The sequence below is a fragment of the Clarias gariepinus genome, chromosome 17 (genome assembly GCF_024256425.1).
Source record: "Clarias gariepinus isolate MV-2021 ecotype Netherlands chromosome 17, CGAR_prim_01v2, whole genome shotgun sequence".
NCBI classification, from domain to species: domain Eukaryota; kingdom Metazoa; phylum Chordata; class Actinopteri; order Siluriformes; family Clariidae; genus Clarias; species Clarias gariepinus.
This window is the reverse complement of record NC_071116.1, coordinates 7,651,120-7,672,406: the sequence shown is the minus strand read 5'-3', so window position 1 is coordinate 7,672,406 and position 21,287 is coordinate 7,651,120. Positions and strand designations below refer to the sequence as shown.

The 21,287-nt window shown below is 36.9% G+C and overlaps 2 protein-coding genes across 2 annotated transcripts; both read left to right on the top strand.

Moving 5' to 3' along the window:
* The first annotated feature begins 12,139 nt into the window (after positions 1-12,139).
* Positions 12,140-15,558, top strand: LOC128505571 (uncharacterized). Its single transcript, XM_053476074.1, has 2 exons — positions 12,140-12,224; positions 14,055-15,558. The coding sequence occupies exons 1-2, from the start codon at positions 12,140-12,142 to the stop codon at positions 15,335-15,337; spliced, it is 1,368 nt and encodes a 455-aa protein (XP_053332049.1). The 3' UTR covers positions 15,338-15,558.
* A 1-nt stretch (position 15,559) lies between these two features.
* Positions 15,560-19,139, top strand: LOC128505490 (uncharacterized). Its single transcript, XM_053475933.1, has 4 exons — positions 15,560-16,824; positions 17,245-17,403; positions 17,507-17,599; positions 18,311-19,139. The coding sequence occupies exons 1-4, from the start codon at positions 15,880-15,882 to the stop codon at positions 18,638-18,640; spliced, it is 1,527 nt and encodes a 508-aa protein (XP_053331908.1). The 5' UTR covers positions 15,560-15,879; the 3' UTR covers positions 18,641-19,139.
* The last annotated feature ends 2,148 nt before the right edge of the window (positions 19,140-21,287 follow it).

Here is a 21,287-nt window from a genome sequence, read left to right as displayed (position 1 = left end):
CCTGGTATACAGACAGCATTTGAGTTCATCCCAAAGGTATTCAGTGCAGACCACTGTGTTTTTATTTTATTTTTTTTCTTTTTGTAAAGTTCTTAGCTAGTTTTGTTAATTTATCATGTTAATTTCTTGTCCTAGCTAGTTTTGTTAATTTATGTTGTATGTACCACCTTGGTCCTGGAGGACCGCTGTTTTATTTCACCATCTCCTGAACTGTTGAACTGGTTGAAATGACAATACAAGTCTATTTGAACTTGAAGTCGGTGACAAATTATCCAAGGATTTTCAAGAATTGGGCGTTTTACTTGCTGGATGTTCATGGGAGTGACTCCACTGGTATCTGAGTCACCTCAGCTGGATTGTCATTCACATATGTATGGCCTCCTTTAAAATGTTTGCAATATTCAAATTTTTTTACTGCAGCCAAGAGTCTCATCACAGTACTGTGCTTGAAGACGTCTGTACTGTAATTGTCAATCGGTTTTACACCTTCATATAAAAGAAATTATATCACCAGTCCTGGTCTGACCCAAACAGCCCTTTTGATGAGACATCTCATCTTAAACTTGAAAGAACAATCCTTAGCATTTTTCATATACTGTATGTATTGGTTTGATTAAAATGTCTTGAATTAACCAAAATCTTTTTCAACTATCAACTGATAGTGGTTAAGTGGGAGTTCTCACTTCCGTAATGCTTGAAATGAGTGATGCAGCTGTCATCATAAACAATCCTTTTTCAACCTGCAGACACACACACTCATATACTATGGACATATATTATGGACAGTGGTAAGCCAGAGCACCCAGTCGAAACCCACCAATCACAGGGAGTACATGTAAAATCCACAGACCACAGGGAAAATTTGAATCCCTAACCCTAGAACACTAAGCCGCAATGCCGCCACCACCACCATTGACACCATAACTGCTTATCATCTTACATATGTTTATTTTGTTGAGCCAGGTCACTGCTGTGTACTGTACACACTTTATATACAGGTGCTTAATTGTATTCTGGAAATTCAAGTCAAGCATTTGTTGTCTTTATGACTTTGACATATTGATTAACATTCAGTTATTTCAGTTTGTAAATTATGTAGGGTTAGGGTTAGGGTTAATAATTGCTAACCCTAACCCTAATCCTAAAAGATTTTCTTGCTTTTTTTTATTTTTGGAACTAACAGAAAAACCTAACCATCATCCCAATTGTTTGACACCATTATAGAAGTCTGCTTCTACTGTAACAATATTGAAACATCCTCTTCTGACACAACAACAACTTTCTCAAGGGGCTAAAAAACAACAACTTTGACAACAAAAAGAATAGCACAGAATCAATAAACAATACACATTTATGAGAGCCCATTGACTTATCACTTCAATCCTATGATAAAGCATTTCCATTCTGAGAGCATCTATTAATTAGATTTTACACCGTTGCACAACATATAACCAAAAGTATTTAGACACCAGGCCATCACATCCATATGTGGGGCTTTCTATATTTTGCCATAAGAACAAAATTGTGCCAGCATGAAAAATGCCCCTGTGCATAAAGTGAGGATGAGGATCTAATTAACTAATGTTTAATTATATTAGCTGGAGCAGCAAAATATAGCAGAATCACTGCTTTATTATCTCAAGCAAACTGGTGCGGCTTCAGGCAGCACCATTGTCAAAATACCAGTTGAGGAATAACGTTTAGAAGAATTCATCCCTTCCACATAGTTTCTGAAACTATTGTTGAGGTTCATGGAACACCTTTCTAAAAGACTATATGTTGTTTTTGCCCTTACTGTAATTTGTTTATGCAAAATGTACTGAACAGCACAGTGGTGGAGGAGATCGTAGTGTTGCTGCCTCACAGCTTTAAATGACTGCAGGGCTTACCTTAAGGTTTTCTTCCTACTTCCTAAAACATATTGGTGGGCTATAGTCATGTACTGTATGGTGCCCTATTATGGACTGGCGTCCCATCAAAGGTGAAGTTCCTACCTAACCAATGTCCCCAGAATAGACTCCCGGTGTTCCCACTGCAACCCTGACCAGAAGTGAAAGTGAATGAGGAAGCAAGGTGCTGCAAACTTCCTGGACACTTTCAGAAACCTCTCAAGCTGTCCTGGCAGCTCATGGAGCCAAACACATTGCTATTGTATTTGGGACCAAAAGTGCTAGAATTAAAATAATAATTACTAGAGAGGTAAATATTCTAAAGAAAATGTAAGTGGTGCTTGCCATGGTAAAGCTGTGCCCTCTGGGTTGTCTGAGTAAAATCAGCCCACCCCCATGTTTCTATGACAACGGGATCCACAGTTGGATTCAGTTCCAAAAGTTCCTATGGAAGTTACCAAGGATGCAAATGTGAGCACTTCCTGTTTCAATAGGGATTACATTTGTCATTGTATGTCAATGGGGCAAATTCGGGCACCTCTTATCTTAACATCTTGCAGAGTATGTTCTGACAGCTTGCAAGCCTCTTCAAATGTGGTAAATTTAAGATTTCCACGAAATTGACACAACTTGCAAGCCTCTTCAAATGTGGTGAATTTAAAATTCTACGAAATTCTTGCTCTGTGCTTGAATCTGTCAAAGCTGGTCGCAATGTTAAGTTTATGGGACTTTTGGGGGTGGTAAATTGCCTTTAAAGTCTTTGGGAAATTACCCCATTCCTGAATAAGCCACACAATTTGAAACGGTATGGTATGGAAGAAAAATAATAAGAAAAAAGAAGAAGAAGAAGAAGGCAGTGAGATAATAATAATACAAAGTGACAAAGTGATTACCAAATTAAAGTGCAATTTAATAAAAATAAATAAATAAATAAATAGAAAAAATATGCACAGAAATTGAAACCCAAATAATAATTAAAAAAATAATAATTCGACAAATTCCTCTTTTTCTTTTTCTTTTTCTTTTCTGTTCACATTTTTTGTCTGGTTTTAATTTCATCCTATTTATTTATTTCCCTATTTATTCATTCATTCCTCTATTTAATGATTTACTCATTTATTTATTTATTTATTTATTTATTTATTTCCATATTTATTCATTTCCATAGGTGTTCTACAACCATTAATTACACTAACTGACAGTCACAGCATGGGTGAAAGTATGTTGGTTGGTACGCAGTACTGAGGGGAGAGCAGCTGCCTGCCAAAACCCACATTCAAAATTAGTCATGGATGCACATTTAGCAAGAAAACACCTCTGATAACATTATGTCATCTTAAACAACACATTGTTTATTTAATAATTGCTACTAAGTCAGTCCGAATTGCCTCTGTGTGGTTTTATTTTTGCCTAAGGTAAGCTACAGAGGTAACTAGCTTCTAACACAAGGCTAAATCAAAGGCAAGTGATTGCACCCCCTAATGCACTACCTTTCCATTTGTGATTTAACCCTGAAACCTGCAAGTTAATGTAGCTGATATTCTAAAGCAGAATGAGTGGAAATATAAAGTGAAACGCCTAAAATGCAATTTACAGAACTGTCCACCATCTCCATGTATTACTCTCCTTTTTTATTTTATTCTGTCCACCATCTCCATGTTTTATAATCTTTTGGCTACGTAGTACTGGTATGAATTTAAAACTACAGTACTTTTACTTCTTTTAATTACATTAACTGTCAGTTGCTAGGCGGCACGGTGATGTAGTGGTTAGCACTATCACCTTGCATCTAAAGGGTTCTGGTTCGATTCCCGTTTCTGTATGCATGGAGTTTGCATGTTATTCCCGTGCTTGGTGGGTTTTCTCCCACAGTCCAAAGACTTGCAGATCAGGCTAGTTGGCCTTTTCAAAATAGTGTGTTTATGTGTGTGCCCTGCGATGGATTGGCACCCTGTGCAGGGTGTACCCCGCCATGTGCCCTAAGCTTTTTGGGATAGGCTCAAGGCCCCTCCGCGACCCTGAATACAGGATAAACTGATATAGATAAGTGATTGAGTGTCAGTTGCTAATTGTCGGTTGCCAGCTTCATCAGTTGTGGTTAATTATTTTTGCACGGAAGGATATGTGTTGGTGAAGCAAAATAACTGATTTAAAAAGTCAACAAATCATAATCTATTGATAATAACTGGTGCCCAACCTTAAGTACACTCAGTTATAACTAGCACAACAGCACTTCCTCTCATATGATATTGCTCAATTCTAGAAAATTATGTGTTGAAATGTCTTCATGCTCTTGAGATTATACGCACTAGCTAGACTAAACCAGCTAACTTATATCCAATGTCTATATCTTTGCTGTTAGTTTATTGCACTGACTGCACTATTCAGTTAGCTATGTGCCAGAAGTAATTATGAGAATGCATTGTATTTCTCTAAAGATCCTGGAATAAGGAAAGCTTGGGCCTTAGCAGTCAGAAGGAAGGACTTTGGGCCTAATGATACTTCATTTGTCTGTTGCTGTCATTTCAAGTTCCACATTGCCAAACATTACATACTGCAACTTTAAAGTAGTTGCTTGAAAGAGGAGCTTTGTAAAATTTTACTGTTTCAAGGATATTAATCCTGAGAGGAAAAAAAAAAGTGTTCATGTATTCCTGAAAACTGTGAGGTGGAGAGGAATTGTGTTTCTGAAAGATGGCGAACTACTTTGACTCTTACATAGTTGCTCTACAGCTCAACTGTAGTATTTTATATGTACATATAACCATTATTATTATAGTAGAATAATTCAATATTATGATTAAATTTATAATAGGTTTATGATATAGGGTAATAACATTAGCGACCTTATTTTTGAAATAGCAACAGCCCTGACAGCAAAATTGAACTATTCATATGTGTCTTGGTGTGTGTGGATACAACTGGATGGTTAATAAGAATATAAAAGATATATAAATCTATGTTTTTGCAGAAAATCACACAATCTGAAACTCTAAATCATTCTTGATGTTGCCTCTACAAGATCAGAGCCTGCATGTCATATAGGAAGTTATAGCTCTTTAGAATGTTTTGCATAGACCTTACACAGAAGTATCTATTTTTTTTTTTTATATGGTAAGATAACTTCGTTGGCTTTAAGTGTACTTCCTCTCCACACTGGACACTTCTCCACACTAAAAGTTACCTGCAGAAAGTAGACGCAGAAATTTTTCTGTACCCTGTCCCAGATCTGTGCCCCGATGCAATCCTGTCACAGAGGTCTACAGACAATCCTTGGACTTCGACTTTGGACATATCAGTGGAAACATGATGCACTTGAGCCAAATTTTGAGAGTCATTGGTAAACTTCTTTCACATTATCATTTTGGGGTATTGTTTGTATAATTTTAAGGAAAATAATGAATTTAATCCATTTTGGAATAAGATTGTAACATAGCACTGTGAATGCTTTCCAGATGCACTATAATATTCAGTATCAACAGATAAGCAACAACAACTGCAAAAATAACTTTTATACTTTATTTCTTGCAGTAGCAGCTCAAAATGATGTTGGGGCAATCATTAATTTTTTTCCCATTTATGGTCTGACAGTGTAGTTATTGTTATCTAAGCAAGAAACCTACAGTTTTTACAGTCCACAGTGTGGACACTTTACGTAATCTCTCATAGAACCATGTGATCTCTGAATCTGCAAGAGTTTTACAAAGAAATCTTGCAGCCACCATGTTTTTTTGCAGTTGCAAAGGGGATTGAAACGTTTCAGTCTATATCGACATGATGAACTCAGGTTTATGATGTTTATCAGCTGCATATCCATGATGTGAATTTCCTGTTCCACCACATCCCTAAGGTGCTTTATCAGATTGAGCCCTGGTGACTGCGGAGGCCATTTCAGAGTAGTTCAGTCTTGAACACTGTACTGTTGAACTGGCAGATTTTACTGTGGTCAAAAAGGAATCAACATGGTGAGCAACAATACTCAGGTAGGCTGTGGCTTTTAAACGTTGCTCAGTTGGTACTAAGTGTCCAAGAAAATATTCTTCAAAAACCATTACAATTACAAAAAAACTTCTCACACCTTCCCACCAGCACTAACCTGAACATTGATACAAGCCAGGGTAGGTCCATGATTTCATGATGTTTATGCCAAATTCTGACCCTACCATTCAACTATTTCAGCAGAAATAGCAAAAGGAGTGGCACCCAGTTTCTTACTATGAATGCAAAATGCAATACAATTCTGGATATGCAGCCTATCCAAATATGAAGGAGACATGATCACATATACTGTATACTGTTTGCTAATCTGTGCCTGAATGTCTGTCTGCCTCTCTCTTTCTCTCTTTTTCAAACAAATATAATTTAATAAGTGAAAAAAGAATGCAAAATACTTGCATGCTCAATAGGGATATACAGTAGTGTATAAATGGGACATGGAAGGCAATGTGGTTCTTGCTAGATTCTTCAAAGGACTTTAGAGACCATTTGAAGGAGAAATGTTGGGAAGTCCATTTTTTGACACATCCAAGTGAGATGCCTATGTCTATTGGTCAAATTAACCACTGGCAATAGGCAGGGCTGGACTGGGACAAAAAATCGGCCCGGGCATTTTGACTAGAGACCGGCCCACTAGGTATTATTGGCAAAGCCATAAAGCCTTTGAATGAAAACAAACGCTGTTCTGACAGCGATGTACACTGTCCTGTTGGTATATATTTATCAATTTAATAAACTTAAACCTACACCATCCTCTGGTATTCTAAACAGTACTTAGCGGAAAACAAAAGACTGCTTGCTTGAGTTAACCTCCTGAACTATCTACAACACATGGTGGAAACCTGAAATTAAGACAGAGAAGACTAGAGGTGAGACATGATCATTAATGAGTATTAAAATTAATAAATTACAGACTTAGTGATATTTTCATAAACTATTTATTTACCACATCAACAAACAGCATGGCAGCACAAAATATTTTTTTAAACATGGCAACCTTTAAAAAGTGAAAGGAGACAGAGAAAGAAAGTTGAGAAAGAATAACACTTAATTGAATTTTTGATGCCATTTTACACACAGTACATGGCACAAGAACTGACAACACAACAAAACACAGAGATCACGATCACTGGAGTGTCATTCAGAGACCTGGGCTGCAACAACCAGCTAGATTGTAACACAAATGCACAGAAATCAATTATTTTCCTACAATAATTAAATAGATTCAACATCTTTCTTCGACATAATTTCAGACTGCACAGATGGTAAGCTTACTGGGCTTACAGAGACTTAATATTTTTAGACTTAATATTTACTATAAACAATAATGGATTTCTATACATTTAACATCAAACGACCACTTTGGTTGTAAGATTCGGATAATTATTTAAAAGCTAGACATTTAAAATGAGAATAAGAAAGAAAAGTATTTCTTTGTGCCCCCCTTTCCTTGTTAATGCCCTACCTGGCCCCCTGGCAAAACTTTGCTAGACCCGCCCCTGCACAGTTACCAGCTGTCAGCTATGTAGAAAAGGATCCTGGTGTTATTTGTCTCTCAGAAACAGTTCATAACTTCCCTTCAACCGATCATGACTAGCAGCTTTCATGGCTGTGGCTTCAGCAAACAGCTGATAAACCGATCAGCTGATCAACAGGAGAAGGAGGGGGAGAGAATGAGAGAAGCCGAGACAGCTGCGCAGCGTAAAGACACAGGATAACTCCAGCTTTGTTTTTTTTTATTTTATTTTTTTATTGGCAACCCATACTAACTAACCTTATCAATAATTCACTCTCAGTAACATCATAGCACCAGCATAGAAACTCTGTCATCATGCTAACTAGTATACAGTAGGAGTTATTGTAACTGACTGTAAAAAGTTAGCAAGCACAACGAAAATAAGCTACACCTACTTGGTTTATAAGTTTTTTTATAGTTTTACTTGGTTTTACTTAGGCTACCTCAAGTTCAGTTCTGCCACTTGGACCGGCGGCCGCCTCGGGTCTCTCCTCCTCCTGCCTCCCCTTTCCCCCTTCAACCTGCGGCTGCTGGCCTCCATCACTTGCTAATTTTACTGAAGTGGAAGCTCCACTATAGCCACCAAACAACTGTGATATTTTAGCACATTTGGCAGCATCTGCCTGAAGCGCTAGTTTCTTTTTGGCGCTAATTTTTTCGGCTCCCCCTGCTGCTTTGCGTTTTTTGTTCTCCATTTTTGTTCAGCAATGATATGTGATTGCTGAGCCGTTGCAAGCGGGAGGGTGCATCTTACCTCCTCGGCTGTAATTGGTCCAGCCCAGAGTCGATCATGACCAATTGGCCAATCCGCCACCTTTAATAGTTTATAACGTTACAAAAAAAAAAATCATCGGCGGCCGGCCCACAAAAAGACGAAAATTACCATCGGCCCACCGGGCAAATGCCCGGTATGCCCTATGGCCAGTCCAGCCATGGCAATAGAGATGTTTTTCAATACAAACCAAGTTTACTAATTAAACTTACTTTGTATTGAATTCTTTTTTTTTTTTTTTTTACAGAAGAAGAGAAATTTGATAAAATAATAATCAAACACTACTTATAGGTAGAATTGAGGCTTGAAATTGCATATGCAAACATATCTTCCATATGCATATGTAAATGTCTTATGTCTTCATCCCATGGCAGGGTGAATTGGCTGGCCAAGCAGTCGTCCACTTTCTTTTTCACCATTCCATGTGCATCCTGAAGCTCATTGCTCAGTGGAAGAGGACAGGTTCAACAACAAAAACGAATTTCTACCTTGTGGTGTTATTTTGTATTACCACAGTAGACACATTAAAAAACTTCTGACTGTTATACTACTGTAAGAAAACAATGAGAAAGTTGAAGATTCCCAGTAAAAAAATTCCAAGTTTAATACAACATAACAGTAATGAAGCACTTCGAATTCCTTGTCAAAAGGAACTGAGATAAAGCATTAATACTGTTCCTAAAACAAACCTGTAGGATAAGACATGTCCTGTGGTGAAAGTCTTGCTTCTCTGCAAGGTGATATGGGTGGTTAGGCTGCTGTCTTCTTCCTCCCTCAACACTCAATGTCAGATCAATTTTAATTTGTCTGGCAGTTTTTATACTTTCTAAATTAGATTTTTAAACAATAATTTTAATACCACCCTTCTGGCCAACACTGGCAAGAGCCACCATCACCCCTGCTCTTCGGACAAAACAAAGTGACATGGACAATAGGGGTGTGGAATATGGGAAACTGTATGGAATTCGACATGTTCTGTGTTAAAAAGTGTTTCTTACTTCTAAGATGATCTGGCTGGGTAGGCAGGTGTCTTCTAACTCCCTCATCACTCATGTTTAATACAATATTATTCATATACCAATTTCACAATACACATTGTCACAAAACAGCCATAAAATTGACTAAATGTCTCCCTCCTGAACATTTCGTCTTTGGGAGAAGAAGACAGGGTCCTAGATAGATGAGCATCATGGTATAGAGCATAATAGTATAGACGTATACCATGGTATAGGAACTGAAAGATTAACAAACCACCAGACTAGAATGTGAAACTTGAAGACCTACCTCAGTTTTAATATGCTAGAGTAATCACAGACACATGGAGACTTATAAAGCAAAGAGCGTCCCTTGTCTTTTTAGAAGGCATGAACTCTAGGAAGGAGGAACAAAAACAAACTAAGTTTTGCTCATTTGTTAACTGGCTATAGTTTACTGATTTCTTATCTCTTAGCACCCACATATGATGGGGAAACATGATATCCTGAAATCCATGATATACTGTATGGATATTAATGATAAAACAGACATACATAATTGGCACAGCACATATTATAATAGCATTTTTACATTAAATGATGTATCTGAATTGGTTCTTTTTCTTTAATTTCACAAAGTATGGAAACTTGAAGTTTATTACAAATAACTAGGTGAATTGATTTCCAGGAGTCTCTTGTTTAAAATAGTGTTTTTAAAAAAACATCATCTCACTGTATTACCTAAGCACACATGTCTCTGAGGCAATTTCAGACATCTCTGATACTTCCACAGTGTCACACCTGGCCCAGCTCAGCCTTATTGGGGAATAAGATCTGGCTCACCGGATTACTGAGCCGCTGCTTTGTCTCCCCCTAGTGTGTCTGCGTGTCTACTTGTTTCACTATATGTCTTTAGCACCAAATCAAGTTCACCTGGGTCTACCCCGTGTGTCTCCCAATTTATTCCAGTCGAGCCCGTAGCCCTTTTTCCGTTCACTGATGTGCACCTTTATGTTTGTCCGTCTAAATCTCGTATGTTTGTGTGTCTTATGAACAGTGAACAGTGTTTGCAGGCGCGGGCCGGTTGTGTTTTTGAAGACCTCCACCGAGGTCAAAGTCGAGGCTGAGAGAGTGTCAGCCCTACAGTATGTGTCCGACGCAAGGTGGAAGGAGCGATTTCCTTTGTATTTCCCCTTTTTCTGTTTGTTTGTTTTTGCTAATGCCCACATTCATCCCCCACACTTTTGAAAAGCTTGCTACGCCCCTGAGTATCACATCTATCATCACACAGCTAATGTACGCGAAATAAAAGTAGTCGCGATGTCAGTACTTGCCCAGCAAACCAGCCTAAAACGCCTGAATTATCTTCAAATATACAAAAAAAACGAAAAGACACTGGATTATTTTGCATAGGTTATTTGTTTAATTTACAAAGTTCGTATAAAACACTTTAAAACGAGAGCAAAACTAAATCCTCGTTCGCCTTCTCAGCGTTAGGTAACGAGTGACGTCATAATTTGACGTTTGATTGCGACAGGGGAAACATAGGGACACTGAATTTCCCGGAATACCTGTTTTGCTTTGAATGTACTGTATATCGTTTAACGCGTTCCACGTTTAAAAAAAATGGCAACCCATCGTGTTAAGAGTGCTGCGTTCCGATCGGTAAGTAGTTTCTGAGAAGTAGACTGCACAGGGAGCAGGAAGCACACTTTAAAGTACACTGCGGCACGGACCGCAGGAATCGGCAATCCGTTGCTCTTCTTGTGGTATCGCGGCTGTGAAGACCTGGATTGGACCTGCACCTGAATTTTATTACCTGAATTTTGTCGACTTGAATGATTACTTAAAAATCATTTTAAAATATTTTTGAACAGCAATTTAATAACTTAAATATTTTAGCATTGAATTTTAAATGCTTGAATTACCCTTTCATTTGAAATATACAACCACAATAAATTGCAGTGCCACATATTCCAAGCATTGTAAATCCTCTAAGGATTTTTTTTTCAATTCAGATCAAATTGCAATGCAGAAAAATGTAAAAATCTTTATTGCAACAAGTTTTTCTTCAGTTCATGTAATTTAATCTGCTGTTTTGCTTTGAAGATTAAGAAAAAGAAGAAATTATGATGATTTATATCTGACCAAAGTGAAGTGGTTGTGGTTAAATGGAAAATACGAATACAGCAATAGTACACTGTAAAAAGTAATTGCTGAATCTACTTAAGAAAAGCTTGTAAATCTAACTAACTGTAAAAAATTTGTTGATTTAACTTGATTAGATTTAGTAGTGTGAACTTTTTGGTGGATGCAGTGGTTAAACTAAACAAATTTAGTATATAGTACTTAAGAGTGTTGAGTGTGTTGTACGGAAGACATGTTTACACTGTTGCAAATGTATGTTAGTAAATAGTAAATACCCTAAGTTAAGTTAAAAATAATTTCATATATAAATATGTAATTATACAATTATCTATCTATCTATCTATCTATCTATCTATCATGTATTTTATATGTGCATAATATTATATACGGAATATGTTCCAGCCTATGTTTTAAAATGTACATTTATTTCAGCCAAGTCTCTATTTGCATAAAGACACAAATTTTATGCTCTTTTTTTATCATGCGCGTGTGTCTGCGTGTGTGTACGCGCATGGTAAAAGGAGTAGAGACACACAAATTTATGTTCCCTTTACCGCGTGCGCGCGCGCACACACACACGCACACACGTGTGCGCGTGTATTTATTTATTAATGTATTCATTTGTTCATAGGTTCTGGGTCTTTTCCCCATTTGCGCTATACTGTAAAATAACTGGGAAAGCAGTAAGATTTAAACGTATTGCCAATCAGCTGCTGCTGCTTCTCTATCTAACACAGTATTTGTATGAACAGAGCTTGATTTACTGGCCTTTGGTTAAATATCAGGATGGCGCGAAACAACTCTTCTAATCTTCTAATTTCTTAATCGCGCTTTCGTCTCGCGCATGCGTAATACGACGGAACACAGGTGTTCGGAGAGGACGTTGACCAGACTGAGCAGCGCGTTTTCTGCATGTGGTGGCACAAGAAGTAAGTACTCTTATAATGACCTGTTCATAAACCCCAGTGTCATTGTATTGCTCATTAAAAACTTAAATACAATTTTCATTTGCTAGTTGTGAGGAAAGAGGAAAATACATAAAAAGGCACATTGAAGTATTTTTATGTGGAATGTGATCAATGGCTTACTAGCTACGTTGAAAAAAAAAATCGATTTTACTGAACACTCGTTTTATTTACAGCTTATAAGATATTTTAATCTGTTTTAAGTTTCTCATTAATGATGTGTAAAACCCCGTGCGGCCTTCATGAACATTCTTTCTAGAACGTTCGATCCGCACGTGTCGTTCACATGGAAATGAACGACACGATGCCTGAATGAAAATATCTTAATTAACAAGCAGGTAACCTATTTTGTGTGGTTTTTTAAATTTAGTATATGCTTATTTTGGGGGCTTAAATTCATGCAAGTCATGCAGTGGAAGTGTAAATTCTGTTTGTTTTCGTGTGAAAAGAGGGCTCGGCTGTTGAAACACTACAGATTAAAACATGGAAGCTACACTAGAAGTACTCCAATTCCATGTCTCTACACAGATTGTCTGTGCTCATTTAAATCATTTAATGCACTAAGAGTGCATTTAACAAAAAATCATTCCTATCAGGCACATGGCAGCCAATCCAGTCCATGTGATAACATCCTTTTGATATTTCACTGCCCACTTTGCAGTTTTGAGGAGCCCTGCACAGAGTCTATTTTTTTTTCTCATTTGCGGCAGCACCTCAAAAATCATGAAACTGTGCAGTGTCCATACAACAACTGCAATTTTGAGAGCAATGTCTACTCTACATTTAATTCCCATAAATGTAGAGAGCATGGAGCATTTGATCAGAGGCAGTTGAAGTCTGACATTCTTTTGTATGTTACTACACAAAGTGTAGATAATGTGCAAGAACAACAGCCTCTGACCACTGATCCTGTAGATGAACATATGGAGGAAAATGATATAGAGAATGAAAACTTTGAATTGTATCATCAGTTGGAGCATAATTTAGCCTCACTTTTTCTCAAAATGCAGGCGATTTTGCATGTTTCAGATTTGGCTGCGCAGGAAATAATTCAACATATAAATCAAATTTTACTTCTTTCAGAGCCCCTTGTCTACCATTCTGTTCAGCAAATTCTCCTTGAACATGGACTGAATGACTGTGATTCATTAGTGAGAAAAATAGTGAATGCAGTAAAAGACAGTAACCCAATTTTGACGATGACCAGAGATGGTAAGCCTCTTTCCACAATTAGCAGAAGAGCATCATATTTTCAGAGTGAATTTCTGATCGTCATGCCAGTTGAATACAAGCTTGATTCACAGTCAGTCTCTTATGTGCCAGTTTTACAAATGTTGCAGAAAATGCTAAACCGGGCTGACATTCTAAATAGGGTTCTTTGCAATGATCGATCAGTTAATGAATTTAAGACTTACAGAGATGGCACTCACTATCAAGAAAATAACTTTTTCAACACTGAGACCTTCAGAATTGTCCTGGGTCTTTATGTTAATGAATTTGAGCTGGCCAATCCCCTTGGCACTTCTCGAAAAAAACACAAAATGTTTGCTCTCTATTGGGTTCTAGCCAATCTTCCCGCAAAAGATCGTTCATCACTTCAGTCAATTCAGCTAGCAATTTTATGCAGAGCTAGTGCGGTTAAACAGCATGGTTACACAGAAATATTGCGCCCACTTGTTCGGGACCTTGAAACTCTTGAAAAGCATGGTGTATACATTGAACAGTTAGGAGACTGTGTAAAAGGAAGTGTGCTTTTTGTTTCATCTGATAATCTTGGTGCACATTCTTTCGCAGGACTACAGGAGAGTTTCAATGTTGAGCACCCATGTCGGTTCTGCTTAGCAAAGAAGAGTGAAATCCAGGAGAAGGAGGTCTGTTCTGGAGCATTTGAACTGAGAACCAAGCAGGAGCATGACAGGCAAGTGGCTGAAGTGTTACACAATGAGAATTTGGTAAAGAAGTATGGTGTGAAAGGGGGCTGTGTATTAAGTGAAAGGTTAGAACATTTTCACACAGTTGGTGGTTTTCCACCTGACATAATGCATGACCTTATGGAGGGTGTCATCCCTATTGAAATGTCCTTGTGCATTAATGATTTGGTCTCAAGGAAATTAATCTCTCTTGAATCCCTGAATCAAGCTATCAAGCAGTTTCCTTACAAATTCTCAGACAAAGTTGATCAGCCTCAGATCATCCCAGGCACATTTGCCTCCAAAGGTACTATTGGGGGTAATGCCCATGAGAATTGGGCACTTGTTAGACTTCTGCCCCTCATGGTGGGCCTTAATATCCCTGAAAATGATAAAACATGGGAAATTGTTTTGCTTTTGAAAGATATTTTGGAAATGACATTGGCATTCAAGTTCACTGAGGATTCTCTTGATTTTCTTGATGCAAAGATTGCAGAACACAGACATTTACTTTTAACAGTCTTTCCTCATTTCACATTGCGCCCCAAACACCACTACATTGAGCACTATCCACAACTCATAAGAATGTATGGACCACTAAGAGATATGTGGACAATGCGGTTTGAGGGAAAACACAAATTTTTCAAGCAGGTAATCCATGACACCAAAAACTTCAAAAATGTTCCACAAACTTTAGCAGTTCGCCATCAAAGGCTGCTGGCTTACTACATTGACTCCCCCTCCTTTCTCAAGCCATCCATTGAGACAGAAAAGGTGACTGGTACTTTGATTTCAACTTTCCCTGAGAACATTCAGGAATTCCTGAGAAAAACATATGCAGTTCAGAACACTGTCCTCACAGCATCATCTGTGAGCATTGATGGTATCAAGTATAATCCAGATATGGTTTTATCTGTTGGTACTTGTTCAGGTCTGCCTGATTTCAGGCAGATTTTCAAAATTCTTGTCATCACCAGTGATGTTCTGTTTGTGTGTAAAGATCTGACATGTTGGTACATTGAGCACCTCCGTTCTTTTGAACTTTGCAGTCATGTGCTATCACTGTCAATCACCAAACTTTCAGATCTGAATGACCCATTTCCTTTGCCAGCCTATAAACTTCGGGGCAGGACCTATGCTACACTCAAACATTATATCATATGCTGAATAAATGATAGTTTAGGTTTAAAGGGAATTTACAAACCTAGTTATTTACTTTCATTCAGGATTGGTAATGACTAAATACTACATTAGGGAGAAAAGTCGTGGAAAACAGACATTGCTTCTCAAGCTTCAGGAGAACACAAAAGCATTATATAATTTCATTCAACTACAATTGTTTGAATAGTTTATCAATGGGTTTCTTGAGAAACAAACTGAAATGTAATTCTTTTTTTTTATTGTCACATCCTGCATGCTTCAAATGGAACAGCATTAAAATTCTATTGTGTGAAGGGTTGTTTCAGTGAAATGGATTATATATTGAAGTTGATTTCTCAACAAACCCATTTATTTGCCTTAAATACTCGAACTGTATGGTTCGACAAGTCACATGAAATTATTAATGAATCTGTGTACTTTTTAAAGTACATTTAAACAAGGATTAATTTAGAGTGATGTAATTTATAAAAAATTTTTGTTCTGTTAAAGCTATCACTTTAATTTACGAAAACTAACTCGATTCTTTAACCTTTGTAGAAAGAACAAATATGGAGACAAGGACTGTACTCAGAGTTATAGTTTGTGAAAAAAACATCAGAAAAATAGTCCTTCCTGTGAAACCACAGACAGTTGACTCCCTGATGGAGCAACTTGAAGAAAAGCTGGGACTTCAGTATAAGTTCACACTTCAGTATGAAGATCCAGACTTCAACAATTCTCTTGTAAATCTTACCGACATTGCTGACTTGCCAGATAAGCCCACACTGAAGATTGTCTCCCTTGTGACAACACCAACCTCTAGCACAGCTGACACTGAAGTCTTGTCTGTGGCTTCTGATGATCATTCACCTCATTGTCTACGGACCGCATGGCCAGAAACTTTTGAGATCCCTACTTTTCCTGTTGACGTTGAATACAGATTACGTCAGGGAAATCTACAGTACATGCGAGATCAAACATATCTACAAGTGTCAGGAGAGCTTAAGCATGAGATTCTTGAAAAACTCTCAGAGACGATATACAGTTACAAAGCTTACCCAGATAAGGAAGATTTTGAGGCTGTTGCTGCTGCTTTGATAAAAAAACATCCCTGCCTTACCCAGCCTGGCTCATCTAAGGGGTGGAATGGGTGGTATGATAGCCTCAGATGGAAAATGGGTAACTACCGCTCTAAACTGCGTCGAGCTGGATGTTTGGAGGTATCCATAAATGGTGGGAAAAGAAGAGGACAGCAGCCTCAGAGAAACATCAAAAGACCCAAGAGGTTTGAAATCAATTTTCTACCAAACTTCCCCAGTGGTGAAGATGAAGCCAGCATGGAGTCCAAAAGGAAGGAGATGGTGGAAGACATGAAGAAACGTCATGTTAATTCTGCACTGATAGCCCAGAACATGAATTCTACATTTGCCTTGCGTAGAAAAGAACTGATAGAAAAGGAGCCTGCAGTGAAGAATACAGTGGAAAGGTGGCCAGCCCTTTTCACACAGAATCAGGTGAGTTGATATTCTTGTCTGCATTGGTTTTATGATAATTAAAGAAATAGTTCACCCAAAAATTTTAATTCATTTACTCAGTTAGTTCCTGTATAAATGTCTTTGTTCTGCCGAACACAAAAGAAGATATTTGTAAGAATGTCAGTAACCAAACAGATCTCATCCCCTATTTACTTCCTACTATGGTAGTAAATGGAGGATGAGATCTGTTTTGTTACTGGCAAACATCATCTTTTGTGTTCAGCAGAGCTAAGACATTTATACACTTTTGGAACCACCTGAGGGCAAGTAAATTATAATTTTTGGATAAATTATCTCTTTAACCACTTTTTTAAATTTATATTTAATTTATACTTGCACATATCGGTAAAAAGTGATTGCTTAATGTCAGTTTGTCACAAACATTTTTTTTTTTTTTAGATTCTTACAGAGTTTAGTCGCATATCTGGCAAAAACTTGGAATCAGAATTCTTTCAAGAACTGGACAAATTTACTCAACGTTTCATCGATATCTTCAGGACTAAAGGTGGAGACATTGGCGGAAAACTTAAAAAGATTCTGCACCAGATTGAAAATGATGTAAGCTTCTCAGACACAGTTTCTTTTGCTGTTGTCCTTTGCTCTGTTTTGTGTTAGTGTCATGAGCTCTATTAAGTAGTAATTTTTAATCATAACTTTGCAGAAATCCAACATCAACGCAAGACGAACCGCTGTTCTTCATGGACTACCATTCCTTCTCGGGGAGGACCCCACAGATTTTTACAAGACCTGTTTTGTAAGTTTTGTCTGTTATGCGATTCTTATTTAACATTTAACTGTTCTTTGAACAGTTTTGAGATCTGAACATTCAGGAAACTGAAACAAAGAAAGGGGTAGGCAAGGACCAAAAAAAAAAAAGAGGATTTGGGGTAGAGAAAAGAAAGTTAAGATAAATTAAGAAACACAGACAGTAAGAAGACACATTTTATATTACATAAAGAAAGGAAGTGAAAAACAAGACTAAGAAGGACAACAGACAGGAGGTTGGAAATTTAGACGGGTAGGAAGAATAAAGAACAGATGCAAGGGATAGTAAGTAAAAAAGGTAATAAAGTACAGTAAAATAAATATAAAATACAGAAAGGAGATTAGATTGAAAGAAGGAAGAAATAGATATTTATATTTATTTGACATTTATAGGTGATTTTTTTTTTTCATCAATTCTTCTCCATAGTTATGTATTTTGATAATTTTTTGAATATCAAATTATTGGTTTTAGAATAGGTCTTAATTTATATAGCTGACCTTCAGTTTGATTTATTGTCTTTTCGTTCAGTGGTTTGAATGTCTGTATTCTTTCCTGCATCCACTGCTGTGTACTGATTGAAAAGGGCTGTATATTTAAACATATTATGGTATTATTAATTTAGTTGCACATTTTAATCTGCTCTTAAAGATGTATCGTGGCTTACTTTGACCTCATTATTGCTATTTGCCCTGTTTTTAGGATTGTGAGGACAATGAAGACCTGTCCGACATTACAATTGGAATTCTGACGGTGATTCCCGAGCACTCTGCAACCGCAACACTACCCTACTCCCTGCATCTTGATGCCATAACAACAGCTATCATTTTGGAAGGTACCATGGTTGTGGATAACGTGGAAAATCTTCCACAAGCAATGTGTCTGCTCTTTGGACTGATTTATGCTCTAAACTTAGAGTATCCTGCAGCTCTGAAGAGCACATTTGATTTCATTCAGAGAGTGATTTTGTCTCTTGGCCATAAGTCACTCAAACCTAAAATCCAATCACTAAAAAATCGCTTGATGCAGTAATAGGTCATTGCCATGATGTAAAAAAAATTTCTATGGTTAATTACGGGTTCAATACTAAGAGTTTGAGTGAATAAAATTGTCTTTAAGAGAACTCTTAAGAAAATTGTTCAATACTACACTGATAGTTTTCCAGTTGTTGAAAAGGAAAAATATCCAATTTAAAAGGATGTTTTAAAAAAAAGTCAAGTTTACTTAATGTTAGTTTTAAAAGTTTTATTAAAAAAAACAATTTTGAAGAGAACTGCAGTAGGAAAACTTTACTAAATTTAGACTGTTCAGTGTTCAAGCTCTGCTTTTGACCACTTTGTTGGATGTTAAAAAAAAAAGAGAGGGAGAAGAATTTTATTGTCCCTTATTTTAAGTGCAGTATGTGTTTTTATTTATTTTTTATTTTATTAATTTATTTTGGTCTAAAATGTTTTTGGCAGCCCATGTTGCCAGGCATGCCTTTAGTAATGTCTGAAATTAATCGTGTTTTATAGAGCAAATAAACATTCCAGTGTCGTGCCAAATCTGTGTCTTTGTATTCTTAGATCACCAGTACATTCTTAGATGTGTACTTAGAACTTTGAGTACACCTTGCTTGAGAAATTTAAGGCAATCAGTTTCCACAGATTCTTCTAGTAAAATGAACAAGCAATCATGTTAAAATAACTGTTTTGTTTGAGTTCTGCTTATAAAGCTCAACTTAAAATTGCAAGTTAGCTTAACTTTTGAAATTTAGTTACCGGTACTGAAGTTTTATGGTAACCTCTACAAATATGTAAGTTAACTCTACAAAGATGAGGTAAGTAGTATCAACTCAAAAAGTATGACCTAATTTGCTTGAGAATTTTGAGGCAATCAGTTTCCATGGCTTTTCTAAGTAAAGTCAACTTATTACTTTTTACAGTGTAAGGTCATGTAACATCTCCCATCGTTTTAAAACGAATTCCTTTATATCCAACAGTTTTATAAAGAAAAAATGGCCTCTGTATTAAATTAGTTATCAAGTTATATATACAGGGGCGGACTGGGACCAAAAAGTGGCCCTGGACTTTCTTTCAATATTATTTGAAGTTCACTGAACATATATTGGATCATATTAGTAAAACAAAGAAACAACTTTCCCGATGACGTAATCTGATCATTTGAAGCATTAACATAAACATCTACTTTTCGAAATTATTATTAATTTGCTTAGAGAAAGGTGGGGTCTGTTTTTTGTCGGCGGCGCCCGTGCGATCGACGCACAGTTTAATTAATTGTAACTTGTAATTAACTTATATATAGATCAATTTGCATTTGAAAAGAATAAAAAAATTAGCAACATCAAACAGAATCTCTCTAAGTAACAGATAAATGAATAAATAGCTCCAGCTTAGTAAAATTACTCTAGCATATATATGTATATATTTACTCATGCTAGAGTAATTTTACTAAGCATTTTTCACTGTAAGCTTTTTACTAATACTGTATATATATATATATATATATATATATATATATATATATATATATTTGTCTTTATTATTAAATAACTTAAAATGGTTTAAAAAAGTTTAATCAAATAGACACAACATACGACAAATATATCATCTCAAAGCTTTTATTTTTTGGGTCATAAATGCAATGTTTAGTTACATTCCAGTTGGTCCACCCTGTTTTTTAACCACGACTGGAAGAACTTCAAACAACCTATTTATGTATTTGTTACATGTTTCTGCTGTAAGTATCTCAAACCAGAACGTATTAATGGCAGCGATTAAATCTGATTTTGTACTCGGTTTTGCTTCTTTTTGAATATAGTCTTTCAGAGCACGCCACACCATTGTTATGGGATTTATGTCAGGAGATTCGGCGGGTGTCTTCACCCAGTTAATTCCCTCTTCAGCAATCACTTTTCTTGCAGCAGTGTGCCTCGAGTCATTGTCCTGGAAAAAACGGTGATGAATACCGAAGATTTCCTTAATGTATGGGGCAGCGGTTCCTTTTATAATCGCCTCTTCGAAGAAAGACCTGTCCATTGTTCCTTCAAAGATGGCAATAGGTCCTGGTCCAAGTCTAGAAATGGCTCCCCAAACATGAATGTTCACAGGATGTTTCGGCTTGGATTTGAACGCTTGTCTTCCTGTTTTACGAAATGACATTGTGGCGAATTGATTCAGAGCCACCGTAGTTTCATCAGTGAAAATGAAGTCGTGAAACTTTTCCTCTTCATTGATCCATGCTTGAGCTTGTTGGAGACGTATCTCTGTATTTTTGCCGCGGATCATGGGACAATGCAAAGTTTTCCTATATCTCCAACCAAGTTTTTGCCTGATTCTCCGAACTGATCTCTCACTGATGTCCACCCCATTGTCACGCCACAGTTGTTTTTTAACAGAGCTTGCAGCCATTTCGTCGTTTTGCCTAGTGATGGTTTCTATGGCTGCGACAACGGCTCTGTAAAATAAGTGCATAACATTAAATTAAATATTTGACATTTAAAGCCTAACAACACATGGCAGTGTATAATTTGTGATAGTACAGTATAAGAGAGAGCTACTTACCGATTAATTTTGCGAGGATTGCGTTTGCGTAATGTCCGTTCTTTATAATGTCTTCTGATGGTGCTCAATGTTACGTCTACACCAACAGATTTCAGATGGCGGTGTATTTCGCGACT